The sequence below is a fragment of the Podarcis filfolensis genome, assembly GCF_964270895.1.
Source record: "Podarcis filfolensis genome assembly, chromosome: 15".
NCBI classification, from domain to species: domain Eukaryota; kingdom Metazoa; phylum Chordata; class Lepidosauria; order Squamata; family Lacertidae; genus Podarcis; species Podarcis filfolensis.
Window position 1 is genome coordinate 16,498,000 of NC_139618.1, and position 25,952 is coordinate 16,523,951.

General features: G+C 47.1%; 1 protein-coding gene across 2 annotated transcripts in view; it reads right to left on the reverse strand.

Moving 5' to 3' along the window:
• Nucleotides 1–25,952, reverse strand: part of ETS1 (ETS proto-oncogene 1, transcription factor) — a 107,360-nt gene that overhangs the window by 20,633 nt on the left and 60,775 nt on the right. For both annotated transcript variants that reach the window (XM_083588776.1, XM_083588777.1), the window contains 4 exons: nt 6,238–6,357; nt 5,237–5,437; nt 1,546–1,623; nt 578–829 (listed from right to left, as the gene is read on the reverse strand). In XM_083588776.1, coding sequence (XP_083444902.1) covers nt 578–829; nt 1,546–1,623; nt 5,237–5,437; nt 6,238–6,357 — 651 coding nt within the window. The remainder of the gene's footprint in view (nt 1–577; nt 830–1,545; nt 1,624–5,236; nt 5,438–6,237; nt 6,358–25,952) is intronic.

Sequence of the window (25,952 nt, forward strand, 5' to 3'; positions counted from 1 at the left end):
CACGGAGAATTCTCCAGAATTCCTCAGCTTGAGTGTTGCTCAATCATTTCTTCTTTACTGACAACCTCGGAGCATAAGAGGATCACTCAAGTTCATTAATTTCCCAAGCCGGACTGAAAGCAGCTGCTGGGATTGTGTAAGATCTCTTAAGAGCAAATTCCGCTGGCAGAGATGCTGGCAGTGAAGACCCAGCTACTAAATCTAAAGAGGCGAGGAGGCTCAACAGCTGGCAAGCCTGCCCACATTTTTGCTGTGTCCTATTTCAACATCTCTCTCTAATTCAGGTGTGGTAGGGATCACCTGTGCAAGGTAGCTCGAGGGCCAGGTTTCAGGTGTCTTACTAGACAATGCAACTTTCGGAAGCTTAAGGGGCCTATAACTCAACCAGAGAGCCCAGGTTGTGCATTCTCTACATGCTGGTGGACTACAACTCCCATCAGCCCCAGCAAACAAGGCCATTGGTTTAATTTCTAAAAAAAGAGCCTTTGGTGGAAGGCTCTTTTCCTTGGGAAAATCTCATTCCTTCTTATATGTGGGGTAGGGTTGCCGACTTGTGATTTTCAAGGTGTTCCATTACCTCGGCTAGTGCGCCCCATGCACATATTATCCGGCGTTACGACCTCCTGCTTGATTGTGAAGAAGTCGGTGGGCAGGGACTCCATCTGCACGGGGTCCCGGAGGATGACGGAGGAGGGGTACTCGTTCTCGTACTTGAGAGACAGGAGCTCCTCGGAGCTGATGGGATGGAGGGTCTGGTAGGACTCTGTGATGAAGCTGGGCTCAGAGAATTCCGAGGGAGGAACACACTGAGCGTGCTCAATGCCATAACCTGAGAGCGGAAAGAAGACCGCAAACTGAATATTATCACCCAGGGCATTATTATTATTTAGCTGGAACTCTCTGGAACTCTGTACTTGCACCCTCTAAGAGAACAAGGGAGGCATTAATGGAGAGTTCAAGTACCTCTTTTTCTAGAAAAATAGCACTGTTGTTGTTGTTGTTGTTGGTAACTGAATTTATATACCACCCTATACCCGGAGGTCTCAGGGCAGTTCACAGAACCATTGCAGTTCTAGCTATTATCCATAATGACAATAGTAATAATACCATCACCCTTAAGTTAATTAAGAGAAAGAAGCCATAGGAGTCACATTAATAATAATAATAATAATAATAATAATAATAATAATACCCCGCCCATCTGACTGGGTTTCCCCAGCCACTTTGGGTGGCCACCAACAGATATAAAAACATAATAAAACATTCAAACATGAAAAACTTCCCTATACAGGGCTGCCTCCAGATGTCTTCTAAAAGCCAAGTAGTTGTTTGTTTCCTTGACATCTGATGGGAGGGCAACCCACAGGGCAGGAGCCACTACCAATAAGGCCCTCTCTGCCTGGTTCTCTGTAACCTCACTTCTCACAATGAGGGAACTGCCAAGAAGGCCCTCGGTGCTTTTGCTCCTCGTATGCTGCCTAAACATTGAAAGGATTCCCGGTGCTAAATCTTGTACTCAACAGGGGAAAAAGAAGGGAGACTTACTAATGAAGTAGTCTGATGTATAGCGGGATTCTGGGTAGGCTGCGTTCACTCCGTTTGCTGGATATGGCTTTATCTCTTCTGCACCGAGGATGGGAGGAATGAAAGGGAAGATGCCCAGTAAGTAGCAGCAGTAGCAGTAGCCTTCATTCATTCATTCATTCATTCATAAAAAATATTTGTATTGTATTAAAGGGTTTCCTCAGGACAGTGGAGGGCGCATGTGCCATTGTCTCATTGGTGTAGTGGCATTCGCCCTTCTTCTGATAGGAAATGCTCTGCATGGGGGGCAGGAATGAAAATAGAGGGTCAAGGACGGTCATTTTTTTTGGGGGGGGATGAGAAATGTCCCTATTTGCACCTGAGGAATGTTGGCAGGCATGCTCCTAGGTAAACATGCACAGGCTGGCACCACCAGTTTCTCACACCCAAACCCAACACAACATTCCGTGGACCTGTAGCAAAATCTTTTATATTATCTAGGTAGCTCCACACACCAAGCACTGAAAGTCTCAAGGTTTTTACTCAGAACTGCGCAACCACGTTCCCCTTCCATTATAACGAGTCCGACAATGTCCATCATCTGAGACGTTCTTGATCTGTTTGGTGGACTGGGTCATGCCAGGATACATGACCCCCCAACCCTGGGGCACTCAGAAGTGTGGGGAGGGCCCAACAGCAATTACAAAACCTTGCAGTCAAGAGGTGACTCACCTACCGCAGGCCATATGACTGGAATAAAAACAGCAGTATGCTGCCTGCGATTGCTTCATCCATTTGGGCACATTCCACTTTTATTTTGTCTCCCCCTTCCAAAATAGCCTCCACTTCCCTGCAGTCAGCAGTGCCCTCTGTCTGACTGCAACCCCCATGCAAAGTTGACCGCAGCAACCTGGCCTCGCCTTCCCCTGTGGTCACACACACCCCATGGCTTGGCAAGCCTTGCCAGGAGGGGAGGGGGCACAAAGGCTGTGGAGATGCAGTTCACACAGGCCTCAGTTTGTTCAGCCCACCCCCCTTCATCACTGCCGTCCCCAGGAGGGAGGCCAAAATTAGGCCCTTTTGAATGAAGGCACATTATCTCTGGCGAGTCTCTGTCTGGGCTCAGCAGAAACAAACCAGAGCCGCAGCCAAGCCCTGTTTGGGTTGTTCTCCTCCTTGCTGGCCAATACGTAAGGTCATAGGATCACAGAATCGTAGCACTGGAAGGGATGCAATGGGTCATCTAGTCAAACCCTTTGCAATGCAGGAATTACAGCTAAAGAATCAATGAAAAATGGCCATCCAACGTTTGCTAAAAAAACACCAACAAATGAGGGTCCACCACCTTCTGTGAGAGTCCATTCCACGGTCGAATGGCTTTTACTGCCAGAAAGTTCTTCCTACAGCTTAGTAAGAATCTCCTATCTTGTCATCTGAACCCGTTGTTTTGGGTCCTACCTTCTGGAGCAGGAGAAAACAAGCTTGCTCCATCTTCTGTTTGACAGCCCTTCAGATGTTTGAAGATGGCTATCCCGTCACCTCTCAGACTTCTCTTCTCCATACCCAGCTCCCTCAACTGTTCCTCATAAGGCTTAGTTTCCAGACCCTTGATCATTTCAGTCACCCTCCTCTGCATTTCTTCCAGCTTACTAGTGTCCTTCTTAAATTGTGGTGCCCAGAACTGGACACAGGACTCCAGGTAGAGTCTGACCAAGGCAGACTAGAGCAGTACTATTAATGCAGACGTGAAAGGCCACAGCAGAAGAAAAGAGGCCTTTCCTTCTAAAGTCAGGAAGCAAGGTCACCACCTTCTTGCAAAAATGTCCATGCCAGTTGGACTGTCCCATTGGTCCTGTGGTTAGGGCAGTTGTGTCACGTAGACTCTGGACTTAATGGCACTTAATAACACAGAGCATAGTTAAACAGTGGTGCTCATGCAAATCCTATTCTCAGTGCCCTGGTTTTAACTTCTTCTTGTGGAGAAGCATTCACCAGAACCAATGAGGCAAAATATGGAAATAATTGGGAATGTCAGCTGCCGCCCCATGAGATCCTACAACTGAGCATGTTTACCTTCAGAAAGCCACAGGTATGTGTGTCTGGGGTGCACACGTGTGGGTGTACCAGAATCCATGTTCCCCGGTGGCTTTTGTGGAAGGGAAAAAAACGCCCCCTCCCTCTCCTGACACCCAAAACAGCACAATGAGCACCTGTCTCCACCTATCGCAGAAGGTCCCCAAATGATCTGCAAACATCTCAGTGGGCAACACTCTGTTTACAATTGGTTTCGTCTCGCCTGTTTGCATTGTTCAAGCATGAATGCGGGTCTGTTTCTCAATGCTGGTCCAGCACGACCCAGGACTAGCTGAAGGTCCTCCTATGCCTTTGGGTAAATGAGGAATGAATCCTACAGCCCCACACACCAAAACACTCACAGGTTGGCAGCAATAAACTTCAGGACTTCGTATGAGACACACGGGCTCCCTTGGGCTGTATTTAACATGAAACTTTCCTGCTTTTGGCAAATAGGTAAATGACGAGAGTATGGCTGTATGTGGGAGATCTCACAGCAGGGCTGGCCTTTGATATTTTGCTGCCTGAGGGGGAGGACATAAAGACAGCCCCTTCCCACTATTCATCTAGAACAGCGGTTCTCAACCTGTGGGTCCCCAGATGTTGATGGACTACAACTCCCATCATCCCTGAGCTCTGGCCTTGTTGGAGTTGTAGTTCAGCAACATCTGGGGACCCACAGGTTGAGAAAGGCTGATCTAGACACTGGCTGGCTGGGTGGTTGAATGTGCTCTCAGCACTGGGGGTGGGACAGGTCCTCCATGCATCGGAAGCAGCAGACTAATTTAGGGCCCCCAGTCAGCACTGTGTGGCAAACTCCAATGGATGCTTCCATCAGGGAGCAACCACTGCTGTCCCTCAGCATCTGCCGCCTGAGGCACTTGCCTCCTTCTGCCTAATGGTAGGGCCATCCCCATGCCACAGGGAACAGACAAGCCATTAAGGCATTGCTAAAAGGTGCAAAACTCTTCTAGTGCTGTGGCTTTGTTCTCATTCAGCTTCTACTCTTCTTAAGAGATCCTCTCAGCCCACTGATTGAAAAGCTGCGGAAGAGCTCTCTCAAGAGACTGTGTGCAGCATCACTCGGCTAGGCAGCAGGGAAGGCATGTGAACAGTGGCAAAGCTCAGAAGATCTCCAGGGAGATCTGGGGGAGATCCCGGTCTGAAAGCCTGGAGCTGAGAGCAGACAGGGACACAGCCAGGAATAAGTGATGGAGTGCAGAGGACAGAGTTTGCGAATCTAGGGAATCTCACACGATGGAACCTTGTTCCTGAGCTTGTTTGCAATTGTTTTTGATCATTTGATTTATTAGTTGCTCACGACAAAAAAAAGAAGTCTCTAGCCAACTTCCAAAAAAATTAAGAGCCGAATACATGGCATAAAAATGAAAACAATACATGACAATAAAACCATTACGACAGCCCACAGCAAATGTCAACAGCAGAAAAGTGTTAGCAATAAACAGCAGGACGCTGATCACAATCTGTCAGATGCCTGGGGGAGGAGGGAGGTTTTTACCTGGCACCAAAAGGGGGTTAATGGTGGCACCTGGCAGAACTTCCTGGGAAGAGCATTCCCCGCAGTGGTGAGCCACAACCGTAAAGGCCATGCTCTTGCCGAAGTCTATCGTAGTGTTACCTTTCTGCAGGATCTCCAGATGTTCCCAGAGGATGTCTCCTACAAAATCCGGTGCCAGCTCCAGGAAGCAGTCCTTGCCCAGAGCACAGAGGGCAGCTCCATTCATACAAAACTTCTGGAAGTCCACACCCTTCAGGCTGAACTCATTCACCGCCCACATCACCCAGTCCCGGACATGGGTTTCCGTCCATTGCTGAGGGTCTGCACAAAGAAGCCACAGGAGAGAGGAATTGAAAGGCAGCTGCTCTGCACACCATCTCATAAGGCAGGTGGGGGGAACCTTTGGCCTTCCAGATGTTGCTGAACCACAACTCCCATCAGCCCCAGCAAGCATGGGATGATGATGGGGGTTGTAGCTCAGGGTCCTCACACCTAATCTAATATATGGTGGAAACATCATCACACTGGGAAAGGAGAGATTAAAGGCCATGAAGGGACCATATTAAACTTTGGAGCCTTTTATCTTTCTCCCCTTTAGCTGAATTTTCTCTCTTGCGGTCTGAATTTCTACTTCTACTGGGTGCTGTGGATTTTTCATGTGGACTTTAACTGTTTAGAGTGATTTCACTTTGTTCAGGCACATTTCCCGAAAAGTGGTCTATGAACCCATAGAGCAGCCACCGCCGTTTATTCTGAACTATAGGGGAGCTCAAAAGAATCTTAGGCAAATGATCACCACACTGGGGAAACTGTTATTTTCCTCATGTGCAACTTGAATGGACTGATTAATGGACCATCTTACACCTCCCATTAATGGACTAAAGCTTGTATGGTTAATTTTCTAAGATTTCCTTCATCAAGTGCCAGTCCTGCATGCATGTGACATTTACACCTTTTTGCTCCCCAGGGATGGTGATGTTCAGCAGCCATGTAATAAACGCTTTAGGGGAAGTTTTGACCCTGATCTGCACAACCAAATGACCAAGAAGCAGATGCGAGAGCTCATTCAGTGAAACAGACGGTGTTCGTTCAGAGCTGGATTCATGGGGAGCTCCTTGTACCTTTGGGGATTCCCAGCCGCTGCTGCTCTTTCGTGAAACCGCTGAAGGTGGCCTTCAGCGCCTGCGACATCATTTCTTTGCTGCTTGGAGTTAACAAAGGCACGTCGGCACATTCCATATCTGGAAGAGAGAGAAAGGAGGGAAATGAGGATGGTTTAGCTGCAAAACGCAGGACAATGGGAGAGGCAGCAATCGTGACCCAGGTGCTGAGTCCTGAGTGGTCGTCGCAAGTCACCTGCCTTGGCGTGACCTTTTTCTCCCAGTCTGAATATTCATCAACGGGCAGTTTTATATTTGCTACACATTTAAATGAGTCAACACATCTTAAAAGAGGAGGCAAAGAGACAACAGGAGGAGGTTGAATAAGATTTCCCAAACTCCACTATTGCTGTGCTGTTCTTTGGTTCTGGAAAGAAAGGTGAGATTCAATGGGATGCTTTTTGTGGGCTGATTGTTTTCGCAGGACATTTCCTATTCCACCAATGCAGTCTAGCAGATCCATCTGTGATTTTGTGCAACTGCTTAGGAAATCAATCCTGAGGTTGCTGTTGGATTGTGATTCTAGACAAGCTCTTTGGGACGGCACAACGGCACTTTTTCCTTTGGGCCGGCCCTCACTTAAGTGTAGTGCACCCACCTCACAGTACACCAATTATACAAATTTCTATAAATTACCCCAGATTATCTTGTGGGAGACTTGTGTGAGGGAAAATTAATGATTTGGAGTCTCAGGCAGGATTTGATCAAATAAACAAGAAATGTTTTATTAAACAAAGGAAGTTTATGACACAAAGTGGGTAAAACAAAGGATACTTCAGGTTATAATATTATTTCAGGTAGCCGTTCACCTAATAATATTTATACTAAATCTAACTAGTGTTATGGACTTCTAATCAAGCACAGCTTCCTTTAAACTTCAGTTGCTTATGTTCAGTTACTTTGCTTCAGCTAGATGTCACAGGTTTTTAGATTAAAGGGTAAGTGCTCAGCTTATTTCCCGTTATTTCCCTTCAGTTCTTTCTCAGTTGTTGCATAGCTTAATACTTTGGTTCTTAAACAAGGTGGTACTTCCTGTCAGTTACACACCCCTTTGACAACCCTACTCCTGAGGTACTATACGTAACAGACCCAAAGGGATCACCACACCCCTCTTAACTGGTTTGGGAGTCTTCTCTTTTTGTAGAAGAATCTCTCCCCTCCTGACCTAAGTGAGACCTAAGTAGACTGTATCTTTCCAGGTTCTACTTCTCCTGGCTCAGCCTCAGCCTCCCAGTTAATTCCTGGCCTATTACTCTCACTGGACACCACACAATGTCCTTCCACACTAAGTGCAGAGACTCCTTTCTCTAGCTTTTGATATATTCCTCAGAGTGGATGTTTCTACCCAGAACTAACTCTCACTCCCTATCTCCCAACTTGTCTCCCCACCTATCTCCTTTTCAACTAGGTCTCCTGGAACCCCGGCCAATCAGAGGCTGCCATTCGTTAACTGTTTGCTGGCAGGGAAAAAGGAAATTAAAAAACTTGGTGACCCAACCTGCCCAGCAAAACAAACTTTTCCGTTACACTCCTCACCTAGGCTGGGGTTCAGCAGCCGAAAAGCAAGTGGGTGGGTGCTCAGCTCAGCTGTTTTCCCCCAGGTGCTTTTATGATAAACTCCGCCTGCTAAAATCCTTGTACTCTTAACCCCCTCCTCAGTGACAAGTATTCTGGGATCCATCTTTCACCCAGAGAGTCCTGCCCAGGTACCAAAACTTCCTGTTTCAAGAATGGGCAAGCCCAGCACCATCACTTTGTATCTTACAGAGGTTGATGGGCAAATGGGTCAGTTTTTCTCTTGATGGAAACATCACACTTTACTTGCCACGAACCCACATCAGGCATAGTGATTTCTTTCTCCTTTTTTTCAGCCCCCCTCCCCAAAAAAGAACTCCCTTGCTGATGCAGTAGAGAAACCATCTACACCAGGCTGCAATGGGACCACTAGAATAGCCTCCAAAGGGATTGACTGAAAGTGTCTAAGGGCATATCAATAATAATAATAATAATAATAATAATAATAATAATAATAATAATAATAATAAAATAAATAAATAAATAAATAAATAAATTAATAAAAACAATAAAAATAAAATATTTATACCCCGCCCAACTGGCTGGGTTTCCCTAGACACTCTGGGCAGCTTCCAACAAAATATTAAAAATACAATAAAACGTCAAACTTTAAAAGCTTCCCTAAAGAGGACTGCCTTCAGATGTCTTCTAAAAGTCAGACAGTTGTTTATTTCCTTGACATTTGACAGGAGGGTGCCACTACCGATAGGCCCTCTTTCCCCCACAATTTCCAGGCATATTATTAATCTCTCATTGTACTTTGATAAGAACTGTCTACAGATGAAGAGGAAGGACAGTTTGGACCCCATGTGAGAGGTGGGCAAGGGGAGATGTCCCAGGTTGAGAGGCTGTGAGAAGAGAAGGGTGAGCCCAGGTGAGAGCTGGCAGAGAACAACATCCCCTCTGTAGATGATGAAAGTTAAGATATAGTGATGAGGGAGGATCTTGTTGTTTCTTTTTTCTGTTCCTCCTCTCTCACCGATGTTCAGAACAGTCAAGGTTGGCCACTCTCTACATGAAACCGAAGACATAAACCACAGGTTTTGCTGCAATGGTCAGAAGAGCTAACATTTTTCAGATGCAACCGGTTGGCAGACATTCACCAGTTAAAGAGTATGGTGTGGGAAAAGATAATCAGGCCATTGGATAATAAGTAACAGATTCCATGCATTGTTTAAATAATGTCGTTTGGATATTTAGAAGGTTTTATTAGCCAAGGCTCTGGAGAAATAAACACACACCCCAGCGCTCTCTGCCATCCGTCTTCCACTCTGAGATAACACCGAGAGAAAGTGTCCAGGACACTTTTCCCTGACCCTCGAGCCGCTTGTTTTTAATGATGGGTTTGAGAGAGCTTGGAGGTTACAAGAGACCACCCAGAAACTGCTCTATCACCTTTGCAGCCTGGTTTGGAGGGCAGCTGTGTTGCTCTCCCGGCTATGGGAGAATGATTCAGAGGCAACCTGGGGCAAGGGGAAGGCGGGGGGAAGAGGGAGGAGGAGACTAACCCTCTTCAAGCAGAGAGAAAAACAGATGGACCAGAAATAGGTGTGCAGCTGGAGGCCATGCACACTTACTCAAAAGGAAGCCCGCTAAGCTTTATGCTGTGAACCATCCTGTGATCTTTAGATGAAGGGTGGTAAAGTTCAGCGAGGCTCTCTAGAGAGTAAGTGTGATCACATGGGATCAGAGCCTTCAGAGACATAACATAGTACGCATCAGGTCACTGAACAGCCAATCACAATGCCAGCCTTATTGAGCTGGAGAGAAAACCAGGTAACTCAACCGTACGTTTGTTTCTTGGGAGTTAAGGTAAAGGTAAAGCGACCCCTGATAATTAGGTCCAGTCGTGGCCGACTCTGGGGTTGCGGTGCTCATCTTGCTTTATTGGCCGAGGGAGCTGGCATACAGCTTCCGGGTCATGTGGCCAGCATGACTAAGCCGCTTCTGACGAACCAGAGCAGTGCACGGAAACGCCATTTACCTTCCCGCTGGAGCGGTACCTATTTATCTACTTGCACTTTGACGGGCTTTTGAACTGCTAACTTGGCAGGAGCAGGGACCGAGCAATGGGAGCTCACCCTTTTGCGGGGATTCGAACCGCCGACCTTCTGATCGGCAAGTCCTAGGCTCTGTGGTTTAACCCACAGCGCCACCCACATCCCTTTTCATGGGAGTTACTTTCAAGTAAATATGCACAGGATGAAGTTTTTCAGCCTCAACATGTAGCAGTGTGCATTGTCTTACACCCAAAACCTATGAATGCTCAAAAGTAAACCTTACTGATTTCAAAGACGTGTACAGTGGTACCTCGGGTTACATACGCTTCAGGTTACAGACTCCGCTAACCCGGAAATAGTGCTTCAAGTTAAGAACTTTGCTTCAGGATGAGAACAGAAATCGTGCTCCGGCGGCACAGCAGCAGGAGGCCCCATTAGCTAAAGTGGTGCTTCAGGTTAAGAACAGTTTCAGGTTAAGAACGGACCTCCAGAACGAATTAAGTATTTAACCCGAGGTACCACTGTACTTCCAATTAAGTCTATTTGGTGAATGTTAGAAGGATGCTGGAATGAAGTTATATGGCTTTAGCAGAAATGTTATAAAGAATTAAGTAAAAATAGATTGTTAATGGGCCAAAGGGGGAAAAAGTAACGTTAGATTGTGTTAAGATAAATCATAGGACAAAAATTGAGAAAGATGGAAAGGATTTGCTGAAATAGCTAACTGAACTAGAACACAAAAAAGGGAGGTGTGAGGAGGTCGTTGAAACAAGTAAATGAAAGATAAGATATGGAAATATTGGATGTGTTTTTTAATGGTTTCTGTTTTTGTTTCTGTTTTGTCAAGATAAGTAGTGTTTTTTTGTTTGTCATGTATTGTATTGTATTCTTTTGCTTTGTTTAACTTTTTTTCTTCTTTTTGTAATCTTTAAACTCTTAATAAATATTACTTAAAAACAAACAAACAATTAAGTCTATTTGGGTCTGCAGCCTTTAAGGAGTGTGGGGAGCAACACTGTTGCTTCAGTCAGGCATTGAGGAAACTGAACAGGACGGAAGGCGTGTTAAAACATCTCTGCTAATAGCACAGGGGCACAAGGAGAGCCAACAGTATCCAGCTCCTCCTGGCTGCATCCAAGTTCCAGTTATATGTGGATAATCTTGAGTTTTACAAGAGCGCAATGCTAGATCTCGAGGAGCAGATACCGAAACCCGACTCCGCCCCGCAAAGCGTTCGGATTTCACAATGGCATTTTCACCCACAACCATCAGCAAAATGCAGAGTTGCTATTGCGACATCAGCCTTGCAGCAGATAACGGATGGTAACTAACTTGAGATAAAGCAAAGCTCCAGGACAAGCTGAAGAAGTTTAGATACCGGCCTTGAGAGTGCAAGCAAAGGTCAAGCACCCCTTGTGAAATCAAGGGGCCAGGTTTGCTACCCAGGAGGGCCGCTGCACATGTGATGTGGTAGGCCATTCTGTGTCATCCCACTGGGCAGGCTGACTTCACAGCCACTCCCTGTGGCACTCAGGGGCACCTGTAGGATGTGGTTGTGCTGGACTCAGGGATGGAGCATCTGCTTTGCACGCAGAAGGTTGCAGGATGAGTCCCCAGCAGCATCTCCAGGTAAGGCTAGGAGAGACATCTGCTTGAAATCTTGGACAGCTGCTGCCTGTCAGTGCAGGCAGTGCTGAGTTAGATGGACCAATGGTCATTCTCAGCATAAGACAGCTCACTGCGTTCCTGCATTCACAACCATGTTTGTCACATCCACATGCTGTGTCTTAAGCGTGTGTTTAATAGCCTTAGCTGCACACCTAAAATTATCGTGTGTGAAGTGGTCCCAAAACACACCTTTCAATAAGCGTAGGGGAGGAGAAGTTATCAATGGAAATGCATCTCTCCCCCCCCCCAAATTTCCTTATAGAGAAGAATTCCAAAATGTAATTTGGCATGTGGGATTGCCATCCCACTTGCAGCTAGTAAAAATAACTCCTCGTTGGGTTTGCACGTGTGAAGCAGCAAATAAAAGAAAGAACTTTGCCACCATCCAGGAAGTGGACTTTAAAATGATATTGCCTCTGTTGGGATCCAAATCAGGGTAGGTCTTTTTTTGCTGCAAATCTAATTATATTTAAAACCCAGGCCACGCAGGGAGAGAAACTGGAATGGCAAGAAAGAGCACCCATGTTCCTCCCTGGGGTCTATAAGACAAAGGGCATCACCCGCTCCTATTGTTCTACTATGAGTGTCCCAATCTGTGTGGTTCTCCATCAGAGGCCTCCTTGCTCCTCTAACTCACACAGTAGCCAAGCTGAAATCAATGTCCGGTTGGTCACAGCAGGAGTAGCCTGACCTGGTCAGCCGTTCTGCTGCCCCTCCTGTCTCAGGATCTGATGGATGGAGCCAGAGGTCAGGGACCAAGCTCACTGCTGTCTTCTGCAGGAGCAAAACATCTTTCTTCCCCACCACTCCCCATCCTCGTCTTCTTACTCAAACTAGTCAGGGAAAGATACCCGATGCATCATTGTCACGAGGGCAAAGAGCTATTCTGCTCCAGCTGTTCTGCAGACCCTGAAACTGAAGGAGGTGGCAGCAGCAGAGGCTGGCCCATTTGAGTGAAAGACACACTGCTCCACCAACCTCAATCTGCCCCCAGCCACCCCATCCACCAGATCAGGGAGGCAGTGCTGCCTAACAGCTCCCTCCTCCTGAGTCTCAGAGTTGCCCCTTGTCCTCATCAGCAGGGATGAGTTGGCTCTGCCCGTCATTGGCTCTGGTGCCACCTACTGTTAGCCTCCCAGTTCCCAATGGGACCCAGCCAACACTGGGCAGCAGAGAAGAACAAGAAGCAGAAAGCCCAGATTGGCCTTGAGAAGATCACCATGCAAGGGTTCTGGTGCAGGTGGTAGAACAAGAAATATTGCCTTGCTGAATCCAAAGAACGCAATGACAATATTCAAATTTGAACTAAACAAAGTCAAGTCGTGGTGGAGGGAAGTCACAGGGTGGCGGTGTAGGGTTTATGTTTGTAGTATAGGGTGTATATGTTTTCTTTTTCTTTTGGTCGATTTTGTATCAGTATTTGTTTATTTTACTTTTATTTTCTGTATCACTTATCAAGAAATAAATAAAAACAAAAAATTAAAAACAAAAACAAAAAAAACAACTATTGCCTTCCTGGATCCATCTATTTCACTGCTCTGCTTCCATCCTACCAGCTGCCGGCTGGAGATTTAATAAGGATGGACTGTATTTTTTCCTTCCAGGAATAGGTGAATCATGGTGCCAATGGCATTGTTTAGATGCTGGGAAGAATCAGCATGTGCGAGGACTTCCTGCCCCACCATAAATCAATAGAAACCCTGCCCTGGTGCAACCTACGACTGAGAACAAGGTAAGATTCTTAGAGGTAGAAGTGGCTGGTAAGGTGGGATGGGGACCCTTCTCTCACTTCCTGACAGGCGGTCAGCTGCTGCTTCCCCTGGGAGGGCAAGCAAATGCCCCAGCAGGTATGCCAGGCAGACTCTGTTGGTGTGTTTGCACCACACTGGACTCACTGCTCCTTGGCCACTCCCAATAAACAACAACAGCAAGATGCTTCTGCTTAAAGGAATTATTTAAAGTCACCTAGAAAGATGTCTACTAAGGTACTCCTTCCCTCTTTTCAATGCCTGGTCCCAGGACTTTTTTCACCTGGAACTCACTGGAATTCAGTTCCGGCACCTCTCAGGTGGACACCATTGCCATTCTAAGACAAGGAGGGAGGTATCCATTGTGAGTTCCAGCACCTCTCTTTCTAGATAAATAGCACTAGCTGGTCCTCCTCACATTCACCACGGCTGAGACTGCAATCCCATGCACACCCATCTGGGACTCAGGACTGCACTGCCAAAGGGGGACTTTCCCTCCAGGACTACTCGAGAGTTGCAAAGAGTGACAACTCAAACACAAGCACATGGGGGCAACCCACTCCACCCCCCCAATTGCACATATAACTTTCATCCCTTACCACCAACACACAGAGAGATAACTCATCCTGTCTATATAAGGTATTTCAGTATTTATGGAAGGTACGTAAAACACCCAGGATTTAAAAATAACTGCCCTTATTCAACTTAGAGGTGACTGACGTTCATTCATAAACACCAAATACATATAAACAACCATGTGTTGTTTACGTAGCTCTAGAAGGTTCTGCTGACTATTAGCTGCTGATTCCCTGCCTCTTCGTTTTTAAAAGTTTCTATTTAAAGTAAAGTAGTAATTTCTAAATCTGCATTAGATTTTTAATGGAAGCAAATAACAACAAAGTGAGCGCTAAATTTGTGCTATATTCTGCTATATTTCAGGAAGTGGTTTTTACGTCATGTGAACGCTTGAATATAATGAGGTTAACAGTTTGGGAATCATCAGGGGAAACAAAAGGAAGTGCTATGTGACAGCAGCATATGGCTCTCCCCTCCCATGACCATTGGGCAACGCTGCCTGGGTCTGATGAGAGTTGCAACCGAAGAACACCTGGAGGGCACCATAAAGAAACAGGGTGGCCCCTCTCACTGAGGACCTCTATCCACATTATGCGTAACTTGCATAACCACAAACCTCCAAACCTGGTATCCCCTTGAAATTGGTGTAAAGGTTTAAGTGCCGGTTTTGTACCACAAACCCTGAGTTTTGTGCCACCACCTCTCAGTGAGTATTGACATACAATCAGACAGACAGACACACACACACACACCTGCAAACAGCATGGTCATGTCCCCTCAAAGTCTATGCTGAAGTATTGTGCTAGTTTGGTTATAAATTTACAGGAGATGCCAGTTTTGAGAGTTTGTAGTTAACACAATGTATGTATTCACACACACACACACACACACACACAGAGGGAGACACTATAAAGAGATTTCCACAGCCACTTTCTCCTTCAAAATCTACTTTGTTCAACAATCCATCTACAAGGATTGATAAGCTCAGGACCCAAAGACCTTGTCCAAGCCTTTGAGCAAGTCCATCTCTCGTGGCCTGACCTCCACTGGGGAGACCAACACAAAGGACCACATGCTGTGGAAATATTCCACTGCATTTCCAGAGATAAAAAAATATGTATACAGTAAGAGTCTCCACACAAAAATCCCACCACAAACACAAGACCAATAAATTATATTTCATGTGCACAATTTACATAATTTTGGGCCATTGTATTTTCCAGACACCATTTCCCACAAAGAGGTGATCAAATGTCAAATAACTACCATTACAGACAGCAGATTTTTTTTGGTTTCCAGGGTCACATGATTAAAATAGCACACCAAAAACAAAAGCCTCCCAGCAGAAAAGAAGTCATAGTGTCATAGACCTGAAGAGTTGGAAGGCGGCACGGGAGTCATCTAGTCCAACCCCCTGCAATGAAGGCATCTTTTGCCCAACATGAGGCTCAAATCCACAACTCTGAGATGAATTCTAGGTCCAGACTTCCCATTACCACACTAGTTTTCCAAGTGCAGGAAGCCAAAGTCTTTCCAGACCTGACCCTGGGAAACTCCTCCACTGCTCCCCATTCTGATAGCTAAATGCGTGAGTCCTGCCCCCCTTTTGAGTTTTGCTTCTTTGCACCTCAGTAACCTGTTGCCTTGAGAAGTGCAAAGCAAATCTGGGTGCACAGGAAGTCTCTCATGCTTCCTGGAGCCATTCATGCTCCCTTCAGGCTTACCAAGACGCATGTGGGCAAACACACATCCCAGGCAGAAACCCCCCAATAATGATCAGTTAAGAAACAGGCCAAATTGTCAGCATTTTGTAGCACTCTAAACCAGACACACTCTGTAACTAACCCTGTTCTGCTTAATGGAAGCAACATCCCCACATTTTCTTCTGCAATAAGACTTATTGGTTAGTGCAAGGGGAGAGAAGACATCTGTCAAGTGTGTATAAATATTGCAAAAAGAAAGAAAGAAAGAAAGAAAGAAAGAAAGAAAGAAAGAAAGAAAGAACGCTAAATTTCAAGACTTCTCAGAAATTGGGCAGGTTTTCTTAGAAACCCTTGCAGTTCTACATCAAGGAATTCCCCTCCATACCAATGTCAGGCTCTCTACCCCCCCCCCTTTCAAAGCAGCCAGCCTCCCCTGAGATAATCGCCTCTAATCCCACTAACCACTTTGCTAAATAGCTCTAATCCTTCCCCAAAGGATCAAGTGAAGAGGACAAGGGGGGAAGGGGTCAGCTCAACTTGTAATAGATGCCAAGGCTGGGAATGAATGAGAGAAAGCAAGCAGGGCGACCCACACAGTCCTTGGAAGTGGGAGAATCGCTCATTCATTTGATGGCCATTTACCCACAGCCAAAGCCCAGAAGTGATTTAATTGCTAGGATGCCTTAAAAAAAATAAATGAAAAAAGGCTGGATTTGTTTCACCAGAAACTAGAGAGAAACCACTACAGGAATGGAGCCTTCCAGTTGGACGGACTCACAGGAAGGCTGCTGGCAGCTTGGAGCTCTCAAAGGTCTCCCACAGTGGCCAGAGACCTCTCCAGGAAGAGATGCTTCAGGGTGCCAGAACACCAGCTTCTCTGGCCTCCAGGCACTTGTGGTTGAGGGAAAAGCAAGGAGCCAACCTGTGCAAGACCAAAGCCAAGGCAGAGCTGGCCAAAGGGTTGCAGACATGAGTGCCCAACGGGCAATGCAAGCTCTGCATTGAGATACACTCACATTCTGGGTTGCTGCCCAAACTTCCCATATTTCCTCAACCCGCAGAATCATACACACTTAATTGCCTTCTCATTCACATTTCTCACAATAGTAACAACAATACTGATCTCTCTTATAAGATGCTACAGGTAGAGATAATGGGCTGGTTCACAAGTTGCACGGACAACAGTGGAGGAAGCCACTCAGGCACTGGGGGCGGCATGCCCAGGGGCACGGCAAGCCACCCATAGGGGCAGGGCACACTGCAGGGCCTCCAGAGTTTGCCTGCCTCCTCCCACTCAGCTGCCCTACAGTTTGGGGGAAGGCAGCAGGTGGACCGTTTGGGCAGCGCGGTGCCTGCGTGTGCCCAAGCCACCACGAGACACGTGGCTTGGGCGCACTGCAGGCCCTGCAGTGAGTGCCGCCCAGCATTTTGTCACCCCCCTTTGTCATTGGTGACACCTGGGGTGGCCCGCACCCGCCGCACCCCCCTTCCTCCGCCCCGTGCAGAGCTCTGGCGTTTCACAAACAAAGGCTTCATCCATATGGTCGGCTGAACAAGGAGGGTGGTGCGGTGCACAGGCGCCAGCAGGAACATCAGATTGGCTCTGCTAGGGCATTTGTACTCAACTCTCTTGCCACTGCCACCTGGTCCTCCTATGCAGCAGCGACTCACCAGCCGTTTTCTTTAGACTTTGCACCTTCCACCAATGCAGCCTCCCTGACTATGGATGTGCATCTCCTGGTTCCAGTCACCTGATACGCCTGCAATTGCAAACCATCTCCATTTCTGCCGCAGTGCCGGCATTTATGGATGTCGATGGGTTGCAAAATCACAAGCCTTCAAAGCACCACTGTTCAAATTGCAGAGGTGGAAGGACTCCCAAACAGCACAGCACGGTGCTGTGGCCTTGATGCAACGATATGGATGAATCCGATGCACCAGCAGTCACGAGACACAACCAGTTTCCCATATAAACGTTGCCATCACACAATGTGGTTGCCAGATTTCACCACGCACGCCAGCAAAAACCAACGAGCGCCAAGCCACTTGTTTCCAGGGGCTCCTCATTTCCTGCACGTTGCTCACCAAGCTGGATGACAATAAAATAGGAAGCGACTCTGCCATCCTTAATGGGACCAGATGTTACTGGGAGAGAGAGCCACAAAGTAGTAACACCCACTCAGCCACTGACAAACCTAAAAATGGAGTCCATAAGCATGCCCCAAAGTGGTCAAGGCTTCCATGAGATTGGCAACAAGCAATGGGAGCCTAAGGTACCCCCCTCCACAAAAAAGCTAACCAGATTGCTTGATAAATTCATGGAAGACAAGGGTATTAATGGCTAGTAGTCATGATGGCCTATATTGAAGGTGCTACGAGGAGAAAGGGTTCTTGTGCTCAGGTGTCCTGCTTGAGGATTCCCCATAATGAGCATCTGGTTGGTCACTGTGAGACTAGGTGGGTCACTGGCCTTGATGGCGCAGGACTCTTATTATGTTATTCCTGGGCCTCCCCTACACACCCACATGCATGCATGGAACAATAAGCATTTACGAAGCCATTCATTCATCCACCCTAGGCTGGAAATTCCCACTACTGGCCTGACCACAAGTCAAGTTCTCTCCATCAAGTTCTTGCCCCCTCATTTATGCAAATCACTGTGTAACGCAAGACACATGGAAACCGCATGGCAAAGGACAAAGATGACACTGATCCCAGTCACTCTCTGGCATCTTCCCTCCCCATTAGCTCCTCCAAATTTCAGGCGGGCTTTCCCCTCCTATGAAAAGATTCCAGTTGGCCGGCTGTTCCCTGGCTAGAAACCAGAGGCCTGTGACTAAGACCCAAGTGGGTGATGCCCGCCACAAAGGTTGGTTCAGATGCACACTGCATCTGAATCTCCATGTACCGATCAGGGGTGGGGAACCTGTGACCCTGCGGATGTCACGGGACTCAGACTCCCACCCACGCCAGTCTACCGGACAAATGGCCATGAATGACAGGAATTGTAGTCCACAATATCTCTACTTTAGATTCTGGTCAGCAACTAGTGGTAGGGGGGCTCTGTATCCCAAAGTGGGCTGTCAGCAAATACTGTGGTCACAGAATCATCATAGCTGGAAGGGAAATCAAGGGTCATCTAGTCCAACCCCCTTCATTGCAGGAATCTCAACTAAAGCATCCAGGACAGATGGACATCCAAGCTCTGCTTACAAACCTCCAAGGAAGGAGAGTCCATCATCTCCCAAGGGAGTCATAACCACCACTCACTCCCCATGTGAGGGCTGGCAGAGGGTGGAGAAAAGAGATATTTATATAACTATTTGTGGCATTTTTATCCAGCCTTTCTGCTGAAGCTGCTCAGGCTTATGTGGCTGCTTTCAGTTTGGTCCTCACAACATCCCTGTAAGGAAGGTCTTGACTGAGAGATGATGTGGATTCTTAGCCCAGTAATCTGACCATCAGGACATCACACGAGCTCTGCAAAACTGGAGCTTGCTCTGGGAATATGAATCCCTATTTTAGACTCGTAGCATTGGAATATTGTGGTAGACAACTAGACAGATTTGCTTATCTGGAGACCTCAGGTCACCCAGGCAAGACTCTGCAATGCAAGAGGCAATTGCCTGCCTCAGTTATCTATGCTTAATTATTAGCAAGTCCACCAAGAACAGAAGAAAATTGTTTGGTGGGTGTAAGGGGAGAGGGGACGCGGGTGGCGCTGTGGGTTAAACCACAGAGCCTAGGACTTGCCAATCAGAAGGTCGGTGGTTCGAATCCCCGCGACAGGGTGAGCTCCCATTTCTCGGTCCCTGCTCCTGCCAACCTAGCAGTTCGAAAGCACATCAAAGTGCAAGTAGATAAATAGGTACCACTCCAGCGGGAAGGTAAATGGCGTTTCCATGTGCTGCTCTGGTTCGCCAGAAGCGGCTTAGTCATGCTGGCCACATGACCTGGAAGCTCTACGCCGGCTCCCTTGGCCAATAAAGTGAGATGAGTGTCGGAACCCCAGAGTCGGTCACGACTGGACCTAATGGTCAGGGATCCCTTTACCTTTAAGGGGAGAGAGGGAGGGTTCAAGGAGGGGCAAAGTGGTCTCCGCCTACAAGTGAGAGGGGGAGAGTAAAAAAAGAAGCGGAGGCTAAAACTACAGTTCGAAAAGGTGTCCAAAGAATGTTGTTGTTGTTTAGTCGTTTAGTCGTGTCTGACTCTTCATGACCCCATGGACCAGAGCACGCCAGACACTCCTGTCTTTCACTGCCTCCCGCAAACCAAAAACCTCCCACAAGTATGAAGGATGCATTTCAGACCACAGGACAATGGCAATAACGGCAGGTTTCTTATCACCAGGAAAACCAGCATCTCTAGTTGACTCTAAAACAGGATTAGACAAATTTGTGGAGATGAAAGGCTATCAATGGCTACCAGCCACAATGGCTCTGCTCTGCCTCCACAGCTAGAGGCAGCAATGCTTCTGAACGCCAGTTGCTGGAAACCACAGGAGGTAAGAGGGCTCCTGTGCTCGAATCCTGCTTGTGGCATCTGCATGGCCACCATGAGCCAAGGATGCTGGACTAAAAGAGCTACTGGCTGGGTGCACTAGAGCTCCTCTTGCGCTCTTTGCTTCTTATCCCCTTTCCAAGAGGCAGACAGCGACCGCAAAGCCCAACTCTGTGTTGCCACTTGGATCGCCCACCCCTTGGACATCCGACCTGCCCTCTGGAGGCCCTGCCAAGCTGCAGGCGGCTGGTCCAAGAGGCCTCCTAGCAGCCTGGGCTGGCTTCGTTCCCTCGTGGTTGAGAAACAGAGAGAGAGAGCGCGCCTCGTAAAAGATGGCTCTGACGAAGGCAAAGGAGTGGAGGAGGTGGAAGTGAGGGGGGGCCCCTTCATGACCAGAAAGAAAACATCTCCTTGAAGCGCAGACTTTTCCCAAGATATGTCATGAGATTCCCTCCCTCCCTCTTCCTCCTGTTCCCTTCCTCCCTTTCCATCTCTCCAGCCTGGCTCCTGCTGGCTGGCTGGCTGGCTGGCTGGGGCTGACTCCAGAGCCAGCCCAGATGAGTAAGGCAACTGACATGGGGAGTGGAGCCTGAGCAGGAGGAGATGAAAGGGAGGAGAGCCCAGCCTGCCTCCTCCGCTGCTGCCTAGTCAGAGAGGAGGGGAGAGCCAGGACTGGGCCAGACCCTCCCAGCTGCTGCTTCTTATTAGGCCCGCCAGATTAGCAAGCACACATTTACACACGCTGGCATGCAGCCACACCGGTGCAAAAGCAGCCTGGCCTCTGCAACTGAGTCCCCGTTTCAAGCAGGGCTAGAGACAGGCCTAGCTGCAGGCAATGTGGCCCAGGAATGGGGAGAGATGGCTCGGGTTCAAATCCTAGTTCAGCTATGAAGTCGCAATCTTTTAAACTAGCCTACCTCACAGGGTTGTTGGGAGGGTAACAGAAGAAAGAGAACCTCATACAATGCCCACAGCTCCTTGGAAGAAGACTGCAAGATAAATGCTACCTATTTAAAGTGCATTTAAAGCACCCCCCCCCCAAAAAAAACCTCAGGGGAACTGCAGTTTACCCCTCACAAAGCAACAATTCTCAGCATCCATAACAAACTACAGTTCCTAGGTTTCTTTTTTATGGAGGGGGGGAGCTTTAAATGTAGAATGTGTACACTGCCAAAATATAAATCATCATCATGAGAAACCATCTCCATCATATGCATGGGGCTGTTTTGGTTTTCTTCATTCGCAGGCTGGAAGTAATAATGTATTCAATCCATAATCATATTACTTAGCATCGATACATGACATATGAAGAAATCAAGGCATGTCAGGCTGTCTGTACAGCAACCCTCCATTCATTTTCTAAGCTAGTGGATGGAGGCCTGGGCAGAGTGTCTTGCCCAAGGCTAGCTAGTGAATTCAAGGCTGGGGTGAGATTTGACCCAGGAACTTCTCATTTTATATGCTTCGATCCTGCAGCTTTGGGTTCACACATGCAGCCAACACAGAACTGAACCCCACCCAGTGGCTGATGTCAGCCCCTATCAGATTGACGGGTGATTGACGGGTGGCCATGGTTTTGGAGAAATGGACCACTGGCAGGCCAAGATTGGCCAGAGTGGCGAACGTTCCTCACTTCTGGTGTAGATAGCACTAAGTCAGATGGAGCAAGAGGCTGACGTGGTGAAAGGCGCCTTGTCAAGTACTTAACCTCTGGACCTGTCAAAGAGGCGCAAAAATGTCTACAGTGTCAGCTCTAGGCTTTGCAGGGTTCTTGGGCAATATGGCCTCATGGAGAGTTATGGTCGCCCCGCATTAACCTATCTCAGCCTCACTGCACTGGGCCCCCTCCCAAGGCAAAGGCAGCCAGACACCCAGCAATGCCAACCACCAATGCCTGCCATGACCACAGCCTGCGACATCAGAGTCTGCCCTGTACATTTCTCTCCTCACCCCCCTTTTAGTGAGAGGATTACTGTGTGCCAAAATTAAATCCCCCCAACAGTTTGGGGCACACTGAGGGACACCAGACTAGAAGCAGAAATGACGCGATGAGCATCAAAGCATCAAAGGATGCATCTCTTGGGACTCTTCCAGGGATGTAACTGGAGAGGATTTCACTGAAATACATCAAGGAACTCCTGGGTCCTCCCCTCCCCCCCTGCAATTCCTCCCTAGGTGTTGTCTCTGTCCTCCTATGTTATTATTTACTCACAGTTGGATCCCGGCCTTCCTTTGAGGATCTGGGGAGAGCTTAAGACAGAGCATCTCCTTCCTTTATCCTCCAAAAAACCCTGCACGGTCCATTAAGGCTGAGAGATACAGGCAGGCACAAAATGAGCATGGATTCAATTTTCCATGACGCCATCCATGCAACAGTCTTTGCCACACCACACTTTATTATACTTCTGTTTTGCTAATGCAAAAGAGTTCTTAGGAGACCCTCTTGTTCCCTTCTCAGAGCTGCAATTCCCAGAATGGCCTAGCAGTCAATCCCTCTTCCCAGAGAACTCTGGGAACTGTAGTTCTCAGAGGAGAATAGGAGAGGGGTCTCCTACTAACTCTCATCACCCACTTAACAAACTACAGCTCCCAGGATTCTTTGGGGGGAAACCATCACTGTTTAAAGAAGTACCGCGGCACTTTAAATGCATGGCATGTGTATGTGGCCTGAATATATACTGCATTTGTAACCATATAGGTTGATTAGATATGCACATGTCAAAGGTTACCCAAGCAGAAAAAGCCTTCAAGACTGACCATTTTGTGGGAAGGATGCAAGCACATCCCAGAACTTCAGAGCTGCACATTTAAAGTGTTTTAAAGCATGCTGCAGGCTCAGTACAACAATGCTACTTTTGTAAAAAATGACTTTTTGCAGTTTGGAAAGTGATGGGGAAATGCCTTGAAAAGTGTGGGGTGGGCAAATGATTTTCCTATTAATCCCTGGCTCATTTTGAGCCTGCCCCGGGAGCAAATCAGGATGAACGCAGGATTGTCATATAAGCTCGCCGCAAATGAATCAGAGCAAATGCTCAATGGAGACTGGGCATGGTCAAACCACCACATATACCTTGTGTGAGCAAATCAGAATAATTGTGAACTCGGCATGGAGGATCCATAAAGCAGATTTAATCCCCAATTCCTGTCTTTTGTTACAAAAGCTCAGGGACCACCAGGTTTCCTAGTAGCTTTGACCAAGGAGGTACAGCTACTAACATGAGTTTAACCAAACTGCGGGAGGCAGTGGAAGACAGGAGTGCCTGGCGTGCTCTGGTCCATGGGGTCACGAAGAGCCGGACACGATTAAACAACAACAAAATATGGCTGGCTCCTTAATAGCTGCAATGCAGATACAAAAGTTGCAAAACCAAAAAGCTGAAGCAAGTGATGGTTGGAAACATCGCTTGCCCTTTCCCCTGAAGCCCTCGACAGCCACAACATTTCCCCTCAAAGCACAATGGTTGTTCCTTGGCAAGAGAATCTCTTCCTGGCTCTCATTCCCCACGGGGTGATGATTGTGGCAAGAACTGTAGATACAGGGAAGACAGCGTGGTCTACTCCAGGCGGTGTCAAACTACAACTCCCACCATCCCCGAGAGCTGGCCAGTGCCGACTGGGGCTGATGGGAGTTGTAGTCTCTGAGAAGCCAAGAGTGGCATAAATTGGAGTGGCACCCCATTTTATCCACACAGCAGCCCTGTGAGGTAGACTAGGCTCAGGAGACATCCCTCCTTTAATCCAGATCCTACACTACACAAGCAGTTTCTCCCAACTTTTGGTGGATCGGTCCTATTTCACAAAATCTGTAGAAGACAGGGCTGCAGTGTTATAAATGTTTAAATCAGTGAAAAGCGTTCTTTCATTTGATCAGGTGAGTGCAATAACAAGTGTGAGAACCCTGAAGACCCTTGAGTTCGGTGAGAACTTACCAGCAGTCAAATTAACTTCAGACACTTCCTTCCAATTACAAAATTGCATATCTGAAGGAGGGAGGGGAGGTTTCTGAGGGACGCAAATAAGTCTTAAGACAGGGCAGGTGGGAGAAACCAACATAGCGATGCTGTTGGACTACAAGTCCCATCAGCCCCAGTCAGCATAGCCAATTGTCTGAGGGATGATGGGAGATGTAGTCCAACATCTGGAGGACAACATGTTGGCTCCCCCTGCCTTAAAGCTAGTAAGGAAACCCCACAAAGCAGACCAGGGACAATTTGAGAAAAGAGAGGGTGCATCTGACAACTTCACACTCTATTTCTCATTTTCCCCAACCTTTAATACACATCTCCAGATTTTCATATCAGTTTGTGCTTTGTTTTTAATAAAAATGAATCCTCGTGAAAATTCGTCTGTATTTGAGTGCAAATTTCGTCTAATGGAGACACTGGGGTTTTTTGCTTTTGTTTTTACAATCAAGCAGTGTCTAAATTTTATGAACTAAATATATACACTACAAACCAATTTTCCATAATATAATGCCTTTCCTATGTTCCTTTCACTGATATATACATTTCTATTTACACCTTATCCTGGTATATTCATTTGTGCACAAGTTAATTGGATGAAGAGCTGAATTGCGAAATTTAGAGAGTTTAGAATTCTGTGTTTCAGTTTGTGTATTCTTTCAGAAAGTATGGATTAGGGAGGTCTGCCTTTAAATGTGAAACTGAACCGAATTTCTCTCCCCTTCCCTGCTCCCTCCCCCCTCCTTACTTGAGCATGCCCAATGGCCATGGAAAGCTGATTGGCTGTTGGGAAGGTGGGGGCGGAGAGAGAAGACCAAGGAGAGGTGAATGGAATGGCATATCCTGGAAAGGGGCGAGGCTGGCAGGAATGCTGAATGCAAGCACTCCACACTGCAACACTTTAGCTGCAGTACGTAATACTTGGTTTTGCCTTCTCCACTCTGAAAACCAAAACAGCTTTGTAAGAAGACTAAGGGGCGGTAATAATATTTTATCTGTTCACATTTCTGCTGAAAAACAATTGCAGCGATGCTATCTAAAACATTCCAATGATAAAATGATAAAAGTGTACCAATATAAATGGCACAACAATGCCATTTACCCAAACTAGCTCAGAGTATGCTGGAAAACACAGGAGAATTGATATTCACACAGCCCAGAAGTTGGGTAGAAGAATTCTAAGCATTTACTATTAGTGACCTGTTATCCAACTCCACACTTGAATAACTGAAACAATGCATCCAGATGCCAAGGTCTCTTTATAACCCTCTGACAGCGAACACACTGTTTACCCTACTGATGAGGTGAATGGCTGAAAAGTCTGCAATCCAGCAGGTAAAGAGAGGGCAATTTTAGGTTGCCTTCATTAGCAGTCCCTGGGCTGTGATTGGCTCCTCCAGGAAGCTACACCCTCGGCAGAGAAGCAAATGCATTTAGCAATTGCTCTTTGCTGAAGGGTAAAAATAACCCTAGGGGGGAAACCAAAAAAACCCCCTAGAACTGTGCGATCAGATCTGCTCCTCTCTGGGTCCCCTCCCTCGAAGCTTGTGCTGATAAGGCAGCTGCCTTGACCGCAAGTTAAAAAAGAGGCCCAAATGGCAAGAGTCTTGATAGCACAAGGATGGAAGAATGAGGAAATCCTAAAGAAAGAACAGCGGCAAGAAACATTGATGAGTTATGCAGAGTTGGCTAAATTGACATACAAACTGCGTGATAAGGACAACTGTGACTTTAAGGAAGAATGGGAACCTTTTACAAATTATCTAAAAAACAACAAAATGAACTGGACTCCTTGGCAGGTTTTGAATGAACATTCACAAATTTACTGGTTGATTACATGATAGATAAGGCAAGGATATGTATTATTTTATAACATGCAGAGAATAATATGTGCAGAGAAATCAGAGAGAGGAGCTGTGGGAAGTCCTTTGTGGGGGGGAGGGA